The following is an 18,700-nucleotide window of genomic DNA, read 5'->3' as shown; positions in this document are numbered from 1 at the left end:
TATTACTTTTACGAGGGTAAAGTTTAAAGGTCACATATTTACAAAATGGCGGCGCTTAAAATCGGTTTTTGGGGAAACGTACGTGGTTTTTGGCAATAAAATGGAAGCTCTAACACAATTTTACTCGCTTAGCGAAAAACTGTACCAAAAGGGTCACTGATATATTATTTATTACTCTACGAGGGTAAAGGTTAAAGGTCAAATATTTCCAAAAAAGCGCCGATTAAAATATATATATATTTTTTTGGGGGGGAAACGTGCGTGATTTGTAAGTTCCGAAATGAAATTCGAATTTGTGTTCTTCCACAATTTAACTACGTTCTTATTGGGGTTAAAGTTCAAGGTCATCCATTTACAAAGTGGACCCTTTGGAAAAAAAAAACATCGTAGGATTTCTAAGCTTTGAATCTTTTAAAACTATTCTAAGCTTTGAATAGAAAATGGAAGTTCTTATAGAACTTTTCACCGCTTAGTTAAGAGGGTCACTGATCCAGCCAAATACTATCACTACGCTACGCCAATAAGTTTTAGCCATGCTTATCTACGATGAATTGAAGGAATAGCCTACTACTACTACTACTACCACCACCTAGGCCTACCTAATTCAGAACCCCCCCGGCCCCCAGTCAAAAATCTTGGCGTTTGTGAAATTTATAGACAAGCAATACCGCAAAAGAGAAAAGTAGCCGAATAGAGATAAAATTTCAAGTTTTTTCGTGACCGTCCGGAATCAAAATTAAGTGGTTTTGTTTTCGGGGCATCATTTTTAATTACCACTCTACCGTCTTTATAAAAGTAAATAACCCCCATTACGCCATAAATTACTCGTAGGTAAGATGGGTGACTTTGTAACTTGAGAAAATAATTATTGGCGGGAAGATATATATAGCATAAGTTTATAAGGTATGTTCCATAAGTATGATACGTCCTATGCTTCGAAATGCTAGAACAGCTCGAGCTAGTTCGAGAACGACAAGCGAGAATTGAAGTCCTACACTCGGTGGTGGTTAATTTTGCAGGACCAAGTTCCATCTAGGTCCTATTTAGTCTGCATTACTAAGCCTTTGACAGCAGCGCCCCAGTCACTAGGCATCCCTCGCTTTACCCCTAATCTATGACCTACCTCATTCACTTCATGTCTGACAAGCTCCAGTTTCTAAGTTACCAGTGACAAACTTATGGAAGAAAACATATCTTATAAACTTATGATATAGTTAAGAAACGCCACATGTTCAGAAAATTATTTTTTAGCCATCATTCAAATTATTTAATTGGTTCCCATAGAGAAGCACAGCACGTTAATACGTGTTCAGCGCGTGCCAGTTTAGGCCATAATTTTTTTTTAACCTGAAATAAACAGGGTGGTGTTTACTTGTTTACCGCTAAGGCGGAGCTGAATAAATAACCTAAACGGTTTTTTTGAAAAAAAAAAAAATTCGAAATTACGAAATCTCATTGCAGTATATTATCCCCTAAAATACTAAAAGATGATTTATGAATGACGAAAATTCCACGTTGAAAATGTTGACCTTTAGTTGACCTTTTTTTTTGGTTGATTAATGATTATAAACAAGACGAAGTCCGGAACAAGATTATGCTGAGCTTAGCTTAGCTACTTGGTATAGGCCTATATTCTTAATTCAGATACATCAGGTTATTATTATTTTTCTTACCGTCTTTAAATACATTTTTTAATTAGTCTCTAACAAAGGTAGGTAATTTTTTTTATTATTAATGATTGTTTTTATAAGGGGGACTTAATGTAATATGTTTGTAAAGATTATTAAGTATTGATCAGATTTTAGCACACCCTAATTGGTGTTCAGGTGAAATAGTATCGTGGTTTTTTTTATGCTTGAATTTATAAGTTACGGAGCTTATTATAGTTAAATGGAGTTGTTTAGGTTTAGCGATGCTAAATTGTTAGGAGCAAAAAATAAAGAAATGAAGCCGGAAAACAGAAACGTTTGGGTAAATTGAAAATTCCTTAGAAGGTGAACCTTCTCTTCAAACGCACTCTAATACCAACTTACCAAGGGTAATTTGGTAAAATTATATCAGGGTTCATAAACACCGAGATTCTGGAAACATTTTGGAGTAATGAAGTAATGAATTTGGTGACTAAAAACTCAAGGAAATTGATAATTTTTAGTAAAATTTGGGGACATTTTTGAGGCCAGACTTGATTAAGTGTTTGCTCTGAAGTTGTTGCTAATAATTATAAATAAGCAATCCCGTAGTTATTGCTAGAAAAAAAGCTCTCCTGCCGTTACTAAGTAACCTTTGACCTTGAAATACCAGGGAAATATGCGAGAGAAAAAACCTGGAAATGTCAGGGAAATCAGTTTTTCCCAAAGCTCATGAATCCTTCATATAATCTTTATTAATATAAAAATAAGCTACATGTGATTCATTATGAAATATCACAATGACTGTTGATGAGGAATTACAAAACAGTTTTTCAATACTTCGATCTTAACACAATTAATTTAAAATCTTTTATTTTTCTTACGTTATTTTTGCATATACCTATACTGGTCGTTTTTCAAGGAAATTTATTATAGCATAAGTTTTTCTTTTGCCGCAAAAACTGTCGGGATGCAACCGTAGAATTTTTCGAATCGTTAATCACTCGTTTGAAAGAGCGCGCGACACTCTCTCGTTTGGTATACTTGCACCCCCAACGGTCTTGGGACAATCTAGCTTCTTTTCTCCGTGGTATTTGCTGCCAAGATCTTCCCTGGTTATTTTTTTAAAATCCCCTAAAGAACGAAACGAACCTCTAATCGGTTTGACCCTATCCTCCCGGGGGTGAAATGCATGCCTAATGACGTTTCAGCTTGTGAATTTACGACACCATACCTCCCGTACGTAACATCACCCAAAATATCCTTCTCTTCTTTCGCGGTTAGATGTTTTTACATCCCTAAACAATTTAAAATGAACGATTTTCCTGATATTGGCGAACCAATACGTTCACCTTCAATAGCTCTAGTAAGGATCTGAAAATATTTGTAAGTCGTTAGTTGTGGCCCGGGTAATCGCTATAATTGTTTTCGCACTACCTTCGGCCATCTTGGAAAATGGCGACCAAATATTTACTGTAGATAGTGTACAGACAATTTTTTATAGTCATTTGTGAATGCAATTCAACCGCTATCTGCAACTGACTAAAAAGCAAGCTTGTTCTGTTGGATTCAGATCCAACTCTGAGATACACTCACAAGTTAATGGCAACACGACCTAAAAACAGGGATAGATTTAATTTTAGAAGTAGGGATGGAGAACGGTTAGTATTTACTTCAGTCCGACTCATAGACCACCCAGTATAAAGCCCCTCCCTCCAACACGTAAAGAAAAGGTTAAATTAAACCTACGTTTTGATGACGTTGCTGACGGGGAGGGCGAAAATACGTAATTCCATTTTACCTCTTCTTTCATACCCCCCCCCCCGTCCTGTGGAAGGGGGGTCCGGGACTTTGACGCTCGCCCAGATATTACTCTGTTCTCCATTCCTACTTCTAAAATTAAATCTATCCCCGACTAAAAATAAATATCGAATTCCCAAATTTGATCTTTAATTTTTAGTAAAGTTGGCGCACGTTTTGATTTTTATCAAATTTTCGTCTAGTGTTTTTAACCGCGAAATCATCATCATCACACCCTTGTAGTTCAATTTTTAACGGCATCCCGCTTTGATTTTAAAACCCTCAAGGGTAATATTAAATTCAATTTTTAAAAAATTATTTTTTTTTAAATGTATTGAAATACATCGTCGTTAAATTATAGGAACATAAGAAGTTTTTTTTTATAAGCCTGGAAGCGATTTCTCGTTAAAAAGGGGCTTGTTTATCGCTTATTATGTAAGGGGTGTTGGTTATCGTGCGACGGCGGCGGCCGATATAATCAGTACCCCTGTCAATAGGTACATACTCCTTTGATTCTGAATTATGATTCTATACGCCTGCCTTGTAATTTAAGCGCCGAAAGATAAAGTTAAATTTACTTCAACAACGAAAATGTTTAAAATTTAATACTTAACTTTCCCAATACATCAGGGTTGCCACGGGTCAGGGAAAGCCTGGAAAAGTCAGGGAATTTAAAAATGGACCCTCTCTTAACACAGAAAACTCTAGAGTAATCCTTAAAAATGTCTAAAATTATTTTTGTAAAGTAAATGCTCTCTAAAAAGTCTCTAAGACTGTTATTTATAGTAAAAATGTTTCTTAATCATTTTGGTGCAACAAATACATTGGAAAACTTAATTCAGAGAGTTTATTTAATTATAAGCACTTAAAACGTGCTGCAAACATTTACCCCTTCGCCCTGAAAAGGTCAGGGAAAATATCAGAAAAAGGTCAGGGAAAACCTGGAAAAGTCGGGGAATGGTTCTGAAAATTCCGTGGCAACCCTGATAAACGAATTTTGATATTATTATATTAGAATTTCCATTCTAGGGTACATGAAATTTTTAAATCTTACATAATTATTACATCAATTACGTACAAATTATAGCTTTCTGTTTATATTAGTAACTATCCGCCGTCATCGTTTAATTCTAAATTATATGGGCGTGTTTTCCCCCAAAAATCTTCGGACCGAACTTAAAAGTTATCGACTGACGTTTTGTTGATAAGGTCTCTAGGCTATAATTGGATGGACCGCCGCCGCCGCGGCCTTCAAACGCCATTGACCCCGTCATATATTTGCCCTAGCCGCTACCTTAAATCCATTTATGAAATCTCGATCTAGCCAGTTTAAGGTGGAATCGCTTTTAAAAATTACGGAAAAACTCGAATTTTTACGGATATTAAAATCGCTAGATAGAAATGGACTAGGTGATAGATAATTCCATTATCTACTTGTGGAGAAGCAACACTCAGGAGTGGGGGAATTGAGTTATTTCCCTGGCGGTAAGAGGGACCACTAGAGGCAGTACGAGTTGGTTAGCCTCCCGCGTGTAGTGAGCTCGGGCTCCATCTTGCGTTGCCTCTTATTGCCAGGGAAATAACCCAATATGGCGGCTACCCCTTCTATGTGTTGCTTCTCTGTATGAAATTAATGTAATTTTTTCAAAATTATTTTTCAAAAATTTCTATTTTGAATCTAAAATTTTAACCGATTTTAACGCGACTTGTCTTAATTTAAAGATAAAAATACCACCCCTAGGCCTACCCCATTAAATTTGATTTAAAAAATTCATTTTAAATTTTGACTCGCGATTTAAATTGTCATTGTGAAGTAACGAATGGAGGGAATTAGAATTAACTAAGTTTCAAACGGTTAAATTTTATTTGGAATTTCTGATTTGAACAACTCAGAAAGGATATCAGGTTTAATATAAATATAGTTGGCATTTCTTAGAGATGGGTCATAGACACTGACATATCCGTTGACTGCATCCATTCTCTTATTTCCCTTCCCAAACCCCGGTTTCCCAAGGAACATTGTCCCGTGTCCCCATGTATGGGTGCTGAACAAAGAATACTAGGCCTATAATCTTTTGTATTTAGGGACTACATTAAATTAGACCGTACCCCCTCAGATAAAGAAAAAAATAATAAAAAAAATCCCTTAAAAAAACATGCAAAGTTTCCTCCTTAAACTTCCTGATATCTTCGGGAAAGTCTTCCTTTTCATCGTTATCATTATTCTAATTTCATTTCCAGAGGCATTTTATTAATTTACATAACTCCACCCCCCCCCCCCCAACCACCATCCGAAGATGAGCTTAAAAAGATGTTAATGATGTTGTTAAAAAAGTCCTTTTTTTATCGTTTAAATTTAGAGGATAGTTTTTTCTGTTTGTGTGTAAACGATTTCGCTTCACTTGTCTTCCTTTTGAGAAGATTGACTTTATAGATTGTAAGCTTGAAACTAAACAAAGAAAATAACGGATTGAGTTTAATACAACAGCGAAAGAAAAGAAAAAAATTGTATTTTCTTAAAAAAAAATATGGCGAATACAAAGATGAGGGTATCACGCTGGGCCCATTAATATAGTTTTCATCGCGATATAGAGCTTTGCTGGAAGACCGCAAAATTACCAATGAATCATACGCAAAAGGCTAAAAACCGTATATATGTTGTATATATCTATAAAAATAATAACTTTTCTGCCATGCGAGACTTTGAAAATTTATAAAAAATTGCTGGTGTTCTTAGCAACCCTATGTTTTTTTTATGTCTTTATTTCTCGATACACCCTTTGTATACGATGGTGGTGTTTGACTCGCTTTTTCCAGCAGAAACACATCATAAGTTTATTAGAAATGTTACATGATAAGTATGACCAAGAAGTATTATCTAGTTTATTAGGGAGAAGGTATAAATTCGCCACATTTATACCAGCTTTATCTCCAGTTCAAAACGTATAGTAGGTCCGGAGTTAATCCCCGCCGCCTCTAAATTGCAACCAGCATCTCATTGGTTCTTGAAAACGCACGTCAGCGCGGCGACGCGAATGACGAAAATTACTTATTTTCCGACTGAGGAGAGGCGAAATAGCCCGGCCTCCTTTTACGTCCCCCCTTGCAATTTGAAAGGGGGATTGGGACTATGGCGCGCGAATACTTAGGCATCTTATATCTTCTCCCTAGTAAACTAGATATCACTTCATTACCTATACTTCGTAATGCTAGAGATTTACAACTCGAGCTTGTTCGAGAACGACAAGCGAGAATTGAAGTCCTACACTCGGTGGTTAATTTTGCAGGACTTCCATCTAGGTCCTATTTAGTCTGTACTAACTAAGCCTTTGACAGGGCCTTACCAGGCGTACCTCGCTTTACCATGAATCTATGACCTACCTCATTCACTTCATGACAAGCTCCATTTTGTAAGTTATCAGTGACAAACTTATGGTAGGAACATATCTTACGAACTTATGGAGTCATAGATAGGGTCGTATGGTAGTCGCTTGGAGCTCATTTCAAATATTCACTCCAATAGTTTTCAATGGAGGTCGCTCGCTGTCTCTGTGATGGTAATTGTTTCGCTTCAACCCCATTTTTTAGGGTCCTTTCCCTACCCCTAATTTTTCAACTGGTATAAAAAAGGGCTGTGGAACATCTTCTGGACGGTTGAAAGGGGGACCCTTTTACACGGACCCCTTGCTGATTTCGGATGACTTTTTTACCCTTTTTGTCCTTTGACAAGTTGAGTAAGATCAGCATATTTAGAAATCTCCTCAGAATCTAATGCAAATTCCATACCCATTTTTTGTACCCTGATGGGAGCCGGTGATCATTGAGAATATCATTCTCGTTATTATTACTCCATATGGGGGAAAAAATCTGGAAAATTCGGCGAAATATATGGGAAAAACATGGAAAATTCTGGGGAAATATATGAGAAAAACATGGAAAATTCTGGGGAAATATATGGGAAAAACATGGAAAATTCTGGGGAAATATATGGGAAAAACATGGAAAATTCTGGGGAAATATATGGGAAAAACATGGAAAATTCTGGGGAAATATATGGGAAAAACATGGAAAATTCTGGGGAAATATATGGGAAAAACATGGAAAATTCTGGGGAAATATATGGGAAAAACATGGAAAACTCGCTGTAATATGTGTAAAAACATGGAAAACTCGCTGTAATATGTGTAAAAACATGGAAAACTCGGGGTAATATGTGTAAAAACATGGAAAACTCGGGGGAATATGTGTAAAAAACATGGAAACCCAGGGAAATATATGTGAAAAACATGGAAACTCTGGGAAATATATGTGAAAAACATGGGAAGTCAGGGAAATTGATTTTCCAAAAGTTGTATGAACCCTGATATTAGTAAAACCACAATATTTTGCGTTCGGACAACACCCCATTGTACTGTACCAAAATCTAGTCTCCAACCATGGAAAAATTTCGGGATGGTACTCAGACAATCTCAATAGTCTTTTAAAAATTGAAACACTGTACGTAAAAATTTTGGGATGATGTGGGAGATCATTTTGATACATATAAGACAGTCTAATACCCCTCGTAATCTTATTAGCCTTATACGTTAAATTTTTGCAAACCTCTTTGTGTAAAAAATATGGGTTTTAACAACGGGGGCTCGCTGGTATATTTTTTGTATCCCGAGTCTTGTCCGTAACGGGTTGGATTCGGATGAAGGGATTTGCATCGTTAAACATTTGAGATCTCTCCCTCATTTGAGAAAAATCTTAGCGAGAAGCTGGTAATCTGGAAAAACGGTTTCGAATTATTTGGGTGCTGTAGGGTATTAGGGGGGCTTGGCACTGGACCTCTTCGGGTAATTTCTTCCTTAATCGCCAGCGATTCTCTTTTCGGAATCTTTTCAAAAGGCCCAACTGTAATTCGGTTTTATTTTTCACCATCTTCCCTTCTCTGAATTTAAAAGATGCTAGTCAGGCTATTAAACTTTGGTTAGACAAATTTTTCATAATACAATTACGGTTTAGCCATTAAAAGTGTCGTTTCCTCTCTCTCCCTCTCCCTCTCTCCCTCTCTCTCTCTCTCTCTCTCAAAATGGCGGAGTCCTTTGTTAGCTTTGGAAAATTTTAATAGCTGTTAATTGGGAGAGGGGTATTCAAGTGACTGTTTTAATTTTAAAATTAAATTATAAATTTTTTTTTATTTATATTTTTCGTAGGTAAGCCAGTAACTCCAGTATCATCATCGTACGAACGCAAAGTTGATGTTTTTGCTTCACCAGCTCTTAACTCTTCCTTTGAAAAACGGTAAGTTTAGAATAATCAGGGATAGATTTAATTTTAGAAGTAGGAATGGAGAACAGAGTAATATCTGGGCGCGCGTCAAAGTCCCGGGCCCTCTTTAAACGGGACGGGGGGTATGAAAGAAGAGGCGGGTCATAGCGACAGTGGTAAAAAGGAATTGCGTATTTTTCTCCGTCCCCGTCAGCAACGTCATCAAAACGTAGTTTGAGTGAGACAATTAGATAATTTAAACTTTCCGTTACGTGTTGGAGGGAGGGGCTATGAGCCGGACTGAAGTAAATACTCCATTCCTGCTTCTAAAATTAAATCTATTCCTGGAATAATGTAACTGGTTTGAAAAAAATAATCAGTTGAGAGTCGTAATTGGCAAATCTTAATCGCATGGCAGTTATTGCCCTTTTTGAAATATTTTACACGCGTTTACTATCACTTCAGAAATAATAACACGGTGTAAAAGTGTTTGCCGGATCTGCTTTGCCATATTTTCTGTTAATCTTTTAAGGGTCATGCCGTTTGTCAAAAGATGGTAAAAGAAAAAAAAAATAATATAAAAGTTAACCATAGGTATTTTAAGATTTATTGGCAATCAAAAATTTGAAGAAACGTAGGGGGGTGGGAGGAGACCTTTGGCTATCGTGTTAGCCCTCCAACATCCCCAACAGGAGTTTCTCTAAATATTTTGTGTGGTCTCTTTTTATATGGGTAGAACGGTGCGCGTCAAAAATGGGAATCGAAACGGTTTCTTTTAGAAATATAATTCATACTTTTCTTCGAAACAAGTTAGGTAATTTTTTTTCTTTAAACCTGATGGATTTATTACGAACTCCCTTAGCGCGTCTTCGTACATTACAAATGGTTTTTCTTCTTCATTCGCGTTATGAATGCGTAGGAACCACGCTGCGCCGTGTGTCTACTTTATTCATCTCTGAAATATACGTGTAGGAATAGTATGCATTGAGAGTTAATCCATTCTAATGAATACTTAAATTTAAAGCTTTTTTGAATATTCAAAAGGTGTAAAGTCAAGAGATTTAGTATCGGTAATTTGCTCCGAAACCTTTTTTCCTCGTCTGTGTGGTCCCCGCACGCAAACAAACCCGCTTCGATTTTTCATTGGAATACGATTGATATTCGAGTGTATGATTTCCTTATATCAAACCCTAATCTGGTTATAAATTAGAATGCTATACAGGGTGTTTGTGAAAGGTCCATCAATAATGAAAGGGCGTATTTATTGGGCCATTTTGAGTCGAAAATGTTCTATGACATTTTTCCGTTCGGGCCACTGTTTTCAAGTTATGATTGGAGTAATTTACGGATGACCCCTTAAATTTAATTAAGAAATTGAAAGACAGCGCTAATTTAATGAAGGGGTCATCCCTAAAATATTCAAATCATAACTCGAAAACCGTGGCTCGGACGGCAAAATGTCATAGAACATTTTCGACTCAAAATGGCCCAATAAATACGCCCTTTCATTATTGATGGACTTTTCACAAACACCCTGTATATCAGAGGAAACTTTAGAAAACTGAGGTTCCTTAGCATTTATATTTGACTTAATTTTCATTTTATTTATTTTAACTAAGGGCTTAGGGATGGGACTAAAGGCGTTTCTGGTGATAGGGCGTGGTTTTAGAGGCGTTATCTGGTGATAGGGCGTGGTTTTAGAGGCGTTATCTGGTGATAGGGCGTGGTTTTGGAGGCGTTATCTGGTGATAGGGCGTGGTTTCGGGGGTGTTTTTCACAAAGGAGGCGTGGTTTTGAAGGAGTTTCTCACAAAGGAGGCGTGGTTTTGAACGAGTTTCTCACAAAGGAGGCGTGGTTTTGAACGAGTTTCTCACAAAGGAGGCGTGGTTTTGAAGGAGTTTCCCTCAAAGGAGGCTTGATTTTGGGGGCGTTTCTGACAAAGGGGGCTTGGTTTTGGAGGCGTTTCAGATAAAGGGGGCGTGTTTTTCTTTGAGAGGCGTGTCACAATTGGGGGTTTTCTTTTTAATATTAATTGGGAAATATATCAAGTTATTAAATTTGAAATACACTAATAAGTATCTTGATTTTAGTATCAGTATTCTATCCTTTCATATTTAGTGACCCTTACAGCATTAGAGGTTTCATTTTTATAGCCAATGAGAAAAGGCCTACGTGGAACATATATACTTTCATTTCTTGGTATAATAAAAATAATATGGAGGGAATGAAGATGGGTCTAGAGGATATAGAAGTTAGCAAGATGAAGAAGTCGTCCTTGCAGGGTGGCGGCTGCAACATCCCATTTCACGCTGTCGCTTTCCCGATCATCTCCATCGGATTTCTTCTTGAGCCTCGACGGGCGCGTCTCATAATTTAGGACGCCCGTTATTTCTTCTCCTTTTTTTTATTTTTTATAAGACCAAGGCCCGGGCTCTCTCTCCATCCCCACGTTTTTGCCTATCAATTTTATATGGGTTTTCAATCTTGGGAAAATATGGGATCACAGTTTTTTTTATCATGCCCTTCTTCTTCTTCCCTTCATATTCAACACGAGAAGGTATTCCAGCGGGTTCCTGCCTCTTTAGTTTCAAAAAGGCATTTATTTTATACGAAGCTGATTCTAGGGACTTAGCGAGCATTCTATTTTCCTTCAGCCTACTCATCGGTTTTAAATTTCGTCTCCGCCTCGTCTTGACACTTTTTAGGGTCCTCTAACCTTATAGTTGCTAGCGAAGAGGGAAAAGAAAAAATGGAAGAATTTTTGGTCGTTTGCATAAATTGGCACCGGAAAGTCTTAACTCGCTTTTTAGGACTGAATTTTCTTTTTTTTTATTCTCTTTATTTTCATCGTAACCTTTGACCCTCAGACGACTTGAGCTTAAATAGTAATGTTTAATTTAATTTGTAGACCAGTAATATACGAAGAAGAGATGTTATTCTTGGTTATGGTTATATCAGAAGGGGATAATAGAAGAAGGGTGACACTATGTATCCTCTTAATACTTTAGTTATGTATGTTACATGATTCTTCCCAGGCTGATGCACTTCCCTTTTTGTTTGCTCTCCTGAATGCTCATCAAACTTCAGATGGGCATCGCATCGTGTTAGGGTGAATTCTATAACTGTTTGGTATTTACTAAATCCTCAGCAATCAGCCCACAAACCTTGATTGTCTTGACGTGGGACAAAAATCCACTAGTTAAGCGCTAATAGAGTAATGATGAAGGAACTATTTATCGCGTATGTGATTCGGTTTATTAACCTTCCTATAATAAATGTAAAATGATGTTGGGAAGAATCATGTTACAATTACCGCGCAGGCTTAGTGCTGTACACTTCTCTCGAAGAGAAGTATTATATACTTCTGATTATATACTCGGTGATTAATTTTTTGGAATAGTTTATTTCTTCTGATGGTTTACCTTTAGGCAATTTTCTCCGTAATAAGATTGCCTTCCAAATCACATGTCTAAAACCGGTTCGATAAACTTTAATTTTCAATGAGTTTGAACTTTGTCAAATTTATAAAGAACGTATCAACGGGTAATCTTAATCTCGCACGTACTTGTAAAATCGTCAAGAACTCATTTTACGTAATAACCATGCACCAAACAGGATTGGCAAAAAGATCTTTTGTTTTTGGCGGGACGTCGCTTGTCCCGAAGGCGCAAAACACCACGCGCTTCTACTTGAGCTTGCTCGCACGTGTCTCTTGTTGATGGTTTAATTACGATCGACTTTAATTTATATATAATATATAAAAAAATATATTTAAATGCCTAGCGGCTCTGTCAATATTTTAAGTTTTAAATCTTTCTATACGTGTGTTGCACGCTACGTCGAAAGGTGTTAATTAATAGCTTATATAATCTGAATTATCCCGGATAAGCTGATTAATTATCAAATGGGAATTTCTCCGTCATGAATTTTTATTCAAGATTGTAATATATGAAGGCATAAGTTTATAAAATGTGTTCCTCCATAAGTTTGTCACTGGTAACTGGAGCTTGTCATGAGGGAAGTGAGGTAGGTCTAATATTCGAGGTAAAGCGACGCCTGGTGAGGCGCTGTCAAAGGCTTAGTAAGTTCAGACTAAATAGGACCTAGATGGAAGTCCGGAAAAATTAACCAACCGAGAGTAGGACTTCAATTCTCGCTTGTCGTTCTCGAACTATAGCTCTCAACTTTCTAGTAGCATTACGAAACAGGGCCGGATTAATGGGGGGTCGAAGGGGCACTGGCCCCCGGGCGCAAGGCTTGTTGGGGTCGCATTGAGTTAAACTATTCCCTCTTAGCAACATTTGCTGTTCCTTTTTTCCGACTTAAGGGGGCGCACATTATCTCGGCCCCCGGGTGCAAAATTGCTTAACCCGGCCCTGCAAACTTATGGAGCATATCTTATAACCTTATGATGAAGGTATATTCACTTCCATGAAAGGGTTATGTACTTTCAAGTATTTATGATTTACTTTGAAATTATTGTGTGATGAAATATTTTATTTAGAAAAGTAAGACGTTAACTTTTATAATTTCAGATCTCGCTCAATCGACGTTGACCTGCAGAAAAGCGGTTATCACGATCATTCAATTGCTCAAAGCCCATTGGCCACTCCTACTAAAGATAAATCGTCATCCGCTCGCAAAGTTTTTGGAAGTATCGAAAAGAAATTGGACAGGATGAAAAACATGTTGACCCCCAAAAAGAAATTTGGTGACCTATCGACTCTGACCGCTATTGCGCAGACGCCCAGAAAAGTTAAAGTAAGTAGTTTAGTTTAGTCAGAAGTAGGATAAGGGACTAGAAGTAAAGAGCTCTAGCATTGGTAGTAAATCCTGGCACTAGTGAACAAATTTGAGGATTTTATTCGCCGCTTCCATCGCGCCCACACTAGAGAGAAAAAAATTGCTCGAGTTCCAAGAACATTTCCTATCCCCTTCCCCTCAACCTAAAGCCGCGGAACACGGACGCGGGTGCTTGAATCTAGTTCGGCCGTCTACCGCCACGAGCCTCTCACGTTTTGGAGGGAAAACTCAGAAACCGCTACCAGAGGGCCAACCGTTGGTGTGTTATCAAGAATATTCACTTTCGCCAAGTGAAGAATTTTTGTTAGCTCAGTACTTCTAGTCTCATCTTACTTCTGGTTTAGTTTTTCTATCGAAGATCCATAGTCAAATTACAACCAAGAAAATGAATGGTATTCCACTAATATATTCAACTGCTCGAGAGGTTTTCCAATTTTGAGATAAAAACGATTACGGGACTTTAGCTTTGGTCTGTACCGTGGTATCCTAGACGAATGACCGTTTTAGATAACTAGACCATTCGCCCTAAGACTTTCTTGTTTTTCCCCTTCCCGAAGTTCTCTTCAGGGAGTTACTGCCTCATTTGAGGTGATCGCGAATCGAGAAGTCCCGTTTCATTCAGGCTACATCAGGGTTGTCTTTTAAGATACGCTCATTTTTTTAAAGTCGCGGTGTATGGTGTCTTTCATATACGCTTTACAACAAAATGTCACTGTGCCATCTGCTCCGTGCAGTTTAGATTTAGGGATATTAGGGTTTCGTGTTTTGTGTCCTCCTGGTTCTATAAATGGAATGGAATGGTGGACAAATATGGGGTTGTCCAATTGGTCTTGTCTTTGAAATGACCAACGTAACGTCTTTCTCAGTGATAGGTGTTTTGTATGTGGAAATGGGCATACATTTTGTGCAGGGTTCGTAAAAACTTGGGTGGGACCGAACCTTGAAATTTCAGGGAAATAAATTGTTGACTAAATATTCCGGGAAAACTAAGGGAAATGGTGGAAATTTGTGAGGCTTGAGTAAGTTGGCCCTGAAGAAGTTGCTCCAACTGAAAAACCCAATCTCATAGTTATTACTCCAAAAATCCACTGCTCTATAGTTACCTGGAAATATTATGGGGAAAAACCTGGAAATTTCAGGGATGTAAATGGGAAAAAACCATCAGGTTTCAGGGAAATACATGGGGAAAAACCTTCAAGTTTCAGGGATATATATGTAAAGAACATGAAAATGTTAGGGAAATATATGGGAAAAACACCGTAATGTCATGGAAATAAATGGGGGAAAACTCTTTAAATGTTAGGGAAATATATGGAAAAAACATGGAATGTTAGGGAAATATATGGGAAAAGCCTGAAAATGTCAGAGAAATCTGTTTTCTCAAAGGTTGTGTGAACCCTGTTGCGTCTTCCCAACGTTCTCCAACTTTTAGATGGCAGCACATTTTATTACGTTAGATTCTTGAAAATTCCAGTAGCAGCACCGAATTACGGTTCTCATGGAACGGTTCCCAATATTTTCATCATCTCGCGTGTTTGTATGTTTTTTTTCTTTCTCGCCGAGTAGTAGTAGTAGCTTAATGTCGTGTAAGGTAATAATACGCCCACGCCAAATCACGACTCCTAAATTTCCCACGTGAACCACGTCTCTCTCTCTCTCAACGAAGATCTTATATGGTTTACCTTGAGGGCAAGGTTCGTACAAACCTGGAAAACCGGAAAATGTCAGAGAAATTAATTGTTAACCAAAAATTTAAATCGGGGAAAACTTGGGGAAATTTATATATTTTTATTGTATAATTCAGGAAAATATGGGAAATTTGCGAAGAAAGTCCGTTATTTACATCCTATAGACTAGTAGCGCTAGAGAGGGGTGTAGACTGTGTATCCCTCCCTCTGGGCGCGCTCTTGTAAGAGGGGATACTGTACGCGCCCAGTAGGGGGATGACACTGAGCTAAGAGTTGGAAGGGTATGACGTTTGCATACGTAGTAGTGCCGCCATTACTCTATATTTTAAAATTTATTTTCAATCCTAATTTTCCTATGAAATTTCCAAACCTTTTATTGGGCACCATGTATGGAAGTAACGTAAGCCAAAAAAAAGTTGATTTTTGTTAACTTAATTTTAAAATATTTGGAGGCCCTGCACCTGAAAAAATATCAGTAAAATTTAGGGAAGGCGCTTTTCCATAAGATCTATGAACCATGAATTCCCTTCTCCAAAAGATTAAAATAGCCCCGGGGTTTTTTGAAAGTTAATGCGAATCGCTAGCATGGCTACCCGTTTTACTTAACTGCGGCTCGGAGATAAGGTTTCCCACAGTTCAGTTCAAACAGTTCAGTTTTCGGTTCAGTTCAGTTATTTTCGGTTTCAGTTTAGGGCCTAAACTGATTTGATTGCTTCAGTTCAGTTTCAGTTTGCACATCTCCAAACTGATCAGTTTTCAGTTCGGTTCGGTTTATTTCTTAAACTGAACTGATAAAACTGAACTGAAGAGATAGTTAAGTAATCTTTCGATCTATCGCGAGAAACGATATCAATACGTTCCCGCAAACATTAGTAGAACAATATAAAACTGGCATCGTTTAGTATTGCATGCTGTATGATATTTTGGAGGATGTGTCGCGTAAAGTTACATTATTAGTGTCGCGTATATTTCATCATTTATGTCGCGTATATTTAATTATGCATAGAAATAAGCTATTAATTTAAGTCCCGTGATTAGCTGGGACTTTTAGCTGCAGAGAGACACAGGCTAAAAGAATACCAATAATTAGTGACTAAAAAGGGTATCATAATTAGTTAATTAGTCAAAGTTAAATTGTTCAATGTTTATAATTAGTAGTTAGTGAAATAAACATGACTATTAAGATATGGCACTTCACGATTCCAAAATATTTAGTAGTAGTAGAAAATGTTAGTGGTTAATAGTTACAATCTGAGTATTTTGGGTCTCTGACACCGTATTTTTCTTCTTGATAATCTCTGAAGGGGTTTTCGGTTCAGTTCAGTTAAAACTGAAAACTGAACTGATCAGTTCGGTTTCCTGGCTGAACCGAACTGATAATTTCAGTTCGGTTTCAGTTCTTGAAAATCTTAACCGAAAAGTTTCAGTTCAGTTTCAGTTTTAGTCCAAAACCGATTTGAACCGAACTGTGGGAAACCTTACTCGGAGAGATATGCCCATCGTATCCATGTACCTTTTTTTGTGTGTGTGTTAACCCTAGGGCATGCACTTCGTGATAAACGTTTTTCACATTAGAAGCCGGGGAGGGGGGAGATATGACGCAACGAAATTGTTTTATAGGCCTACCTCTTTGTTTATCGACAGAATCATCTTATGGTTGGTGTCCAGGTAAAAATTTCAAACGCTGCCTGTTTGTTTTCGTGATTAGAAAGCGTTTCACGAGACACACTCGCGTTTTAGGATAAGAATGAAGATGGGTTTTTATATTTCATTTATGAATGAATGAATGACTTCGGGGTAATTCATGAATGAATGAAAGTTAGCTCTTCTATCTCCTTTTCATTCTCGCAACGCGTGGTGGAATTTTTCGTACTACTTAGCACGCTTCAATAATCGGGTTCCTAAGCCTAGTATACTTTAAGCGCACGAGATTCACTCTACTGTTACCTGAAGGGGATAATAGAAGAAGTGTGACACTCTGTATCCACTGTAATACTGTAGTTACCTTGCTCCAAATGTTAAGGGATGTTGGGAAGATCATGTTACAATTACCGCGCCCGCTTTGTGTAGGTACACTTCTCTCGGAGGGAAGGATTATTCACTTTTGCTGTTACGTATATAGGCAAGGTCGCGAGGTTAATGAGCTGGTGGAGCTTTACGCGCTCGCTTGACTTGATTTGCCAACAATATCCGCTGGACCGCGCATTCTATAAAGATACCGTTTGATACATATTTGTAAAACGTGTAGGGTTACCATGGGTCATAGCTCCTCCTACAAAATCCACCTAGATACGTTAAGAAAATGGCTGTACAATCACAAGGATTGCTGTTAGCTGTATGTATTCCTTTTTTTAACACAAAAGTATAGCTTGTTCATTTTAGTAAGTTTAATTATACAATATCTATTACAAATCAAGGGAAATACTAGTTAGTGTTTTGTACCATACCGTTAAGTTACCCATTTGGAGTATTCTTTCAACTCATTAGTATACCTACCACTAGACAGTGTTCGTATGCCTTTTATTATTTTTTTTTTGTTCTCTTTATTCTTTTCCGAAACGACCTTCCCTGCGGCCATACACTTCTCGCTATCCAGGTAGGTATAAAACCGATCTGAATTTGCCGGAAGAATTCCAAAAAAAAAAAATTATTTTAACAAATTGAAACAAGTAGCTCCACACGTTCTGTTCAGTCAGGTCCACAACCGGTATTTGAATTGTAGCAAACAACAACACAAGACAATACAATCAAAGGCATTAGATGTCCTTGTTTATTTAATATCACTTGGTCTCTTAGCAGCGACCTCACCCGTAGTTTCAACAGTCACATTTTTCAATAAAAAAAAGTGGATATATTTTTTTATTTTGTAAATTGATGGTTTCGTAATATTCTATGTCAGAAAAAGAGCTTTCCGGCTCTCATTTTCCCACAGTCGCTGGTTGAAATGGTGGCGCCCCCTCCCCCTTTTTTTGGACTATCGTTATTCGACGCCGCGACAACCACCTACACTCTATACCACCACTCGGTTTCTTTTATTGTTGTGACCGGTGTATGAGAATTTTATAGCCATTCTTATATTTTTCACCTATGATCCGATATTTGGTGATGGCGGCGACTAAGTGTCGCCAACATATTCAATTCACACGTTTCTTCGGCGCTACCGAAATTTAAGGGCTTCGTCGTCTTCTACGTCGTTCTTAAGTGTATGGTTTGGGCTTTTGGGATAAGTCACCAATCTAAATTTTGTGAGTGGTATGAGAAAATTTGACGAATGTCTCACACTGACTATGGGAGGGAATACTTGTTTATTGCTTTCGTATGTGGTAGGGCCTAGTAACCCAGTGTTGTTGGAATTAGAATTTGTTTTTTCTTATTTTCAATTCAAAGAAGTTTACCAATTAGTTTAGCTCTTGTGACTTGTGGATCGCTTTGAATTTCCAAATTTAATTCGAAATTACTGCTCCGGAGTTAAGTCAGGGTTCTTATAAACATGGAAAACTCAGTAAAATAATTAAGCAACAAATAAAA

General features: G+C 37.5%; 1 protein-coding gene across 1 annotated transcript in view; it reads left to right on the top strand.

The window, feature by feature from the left end:
* Positions 1-18,700, top strand: part of LOC149650905 (maternal embryonic leucine zipper kinase-like) — a 32,878-nt gene that overhangs the window by 8,356 nt on the left and 5,822 nt on the right. Inside the window, exons 9-10 of the mRNA XM_089847632.1 lie at positions 8,627-8,714; positions 13,217-13,442. Coding sequence (XP_089703758.1) covers positions 8,627-8,714; positions 13,217-13,442 — 314 coding nt within the window. The remainder of the gene's footprint in view (positions 1-8,626; positions 8,715-13,216; positions 13,443-18,700) is intronic.

The sequence above is a fragment of the Phalangium opilio genome, unplaced genomic scaffold (genome assembly GCF_054372755.1).
Source record: "Phalangium opilio isolate 3A_F unplaced genomic scaffold, DU_Popi_V2 ptg000082l_1, whole genome shotgun sequence".
Taxonomy (NCBI): domain Eukaryota; kingdom Metazoa; phylum Arthropoda; class Arachnida; order Opiliones; family Phalangiidae; genus Phalangium; species Phalangium opilio.
Note: the sequence above shows the minus strand (reverse complement) of the source record. Positions and strands in the feature narration are given on the sequence as shown.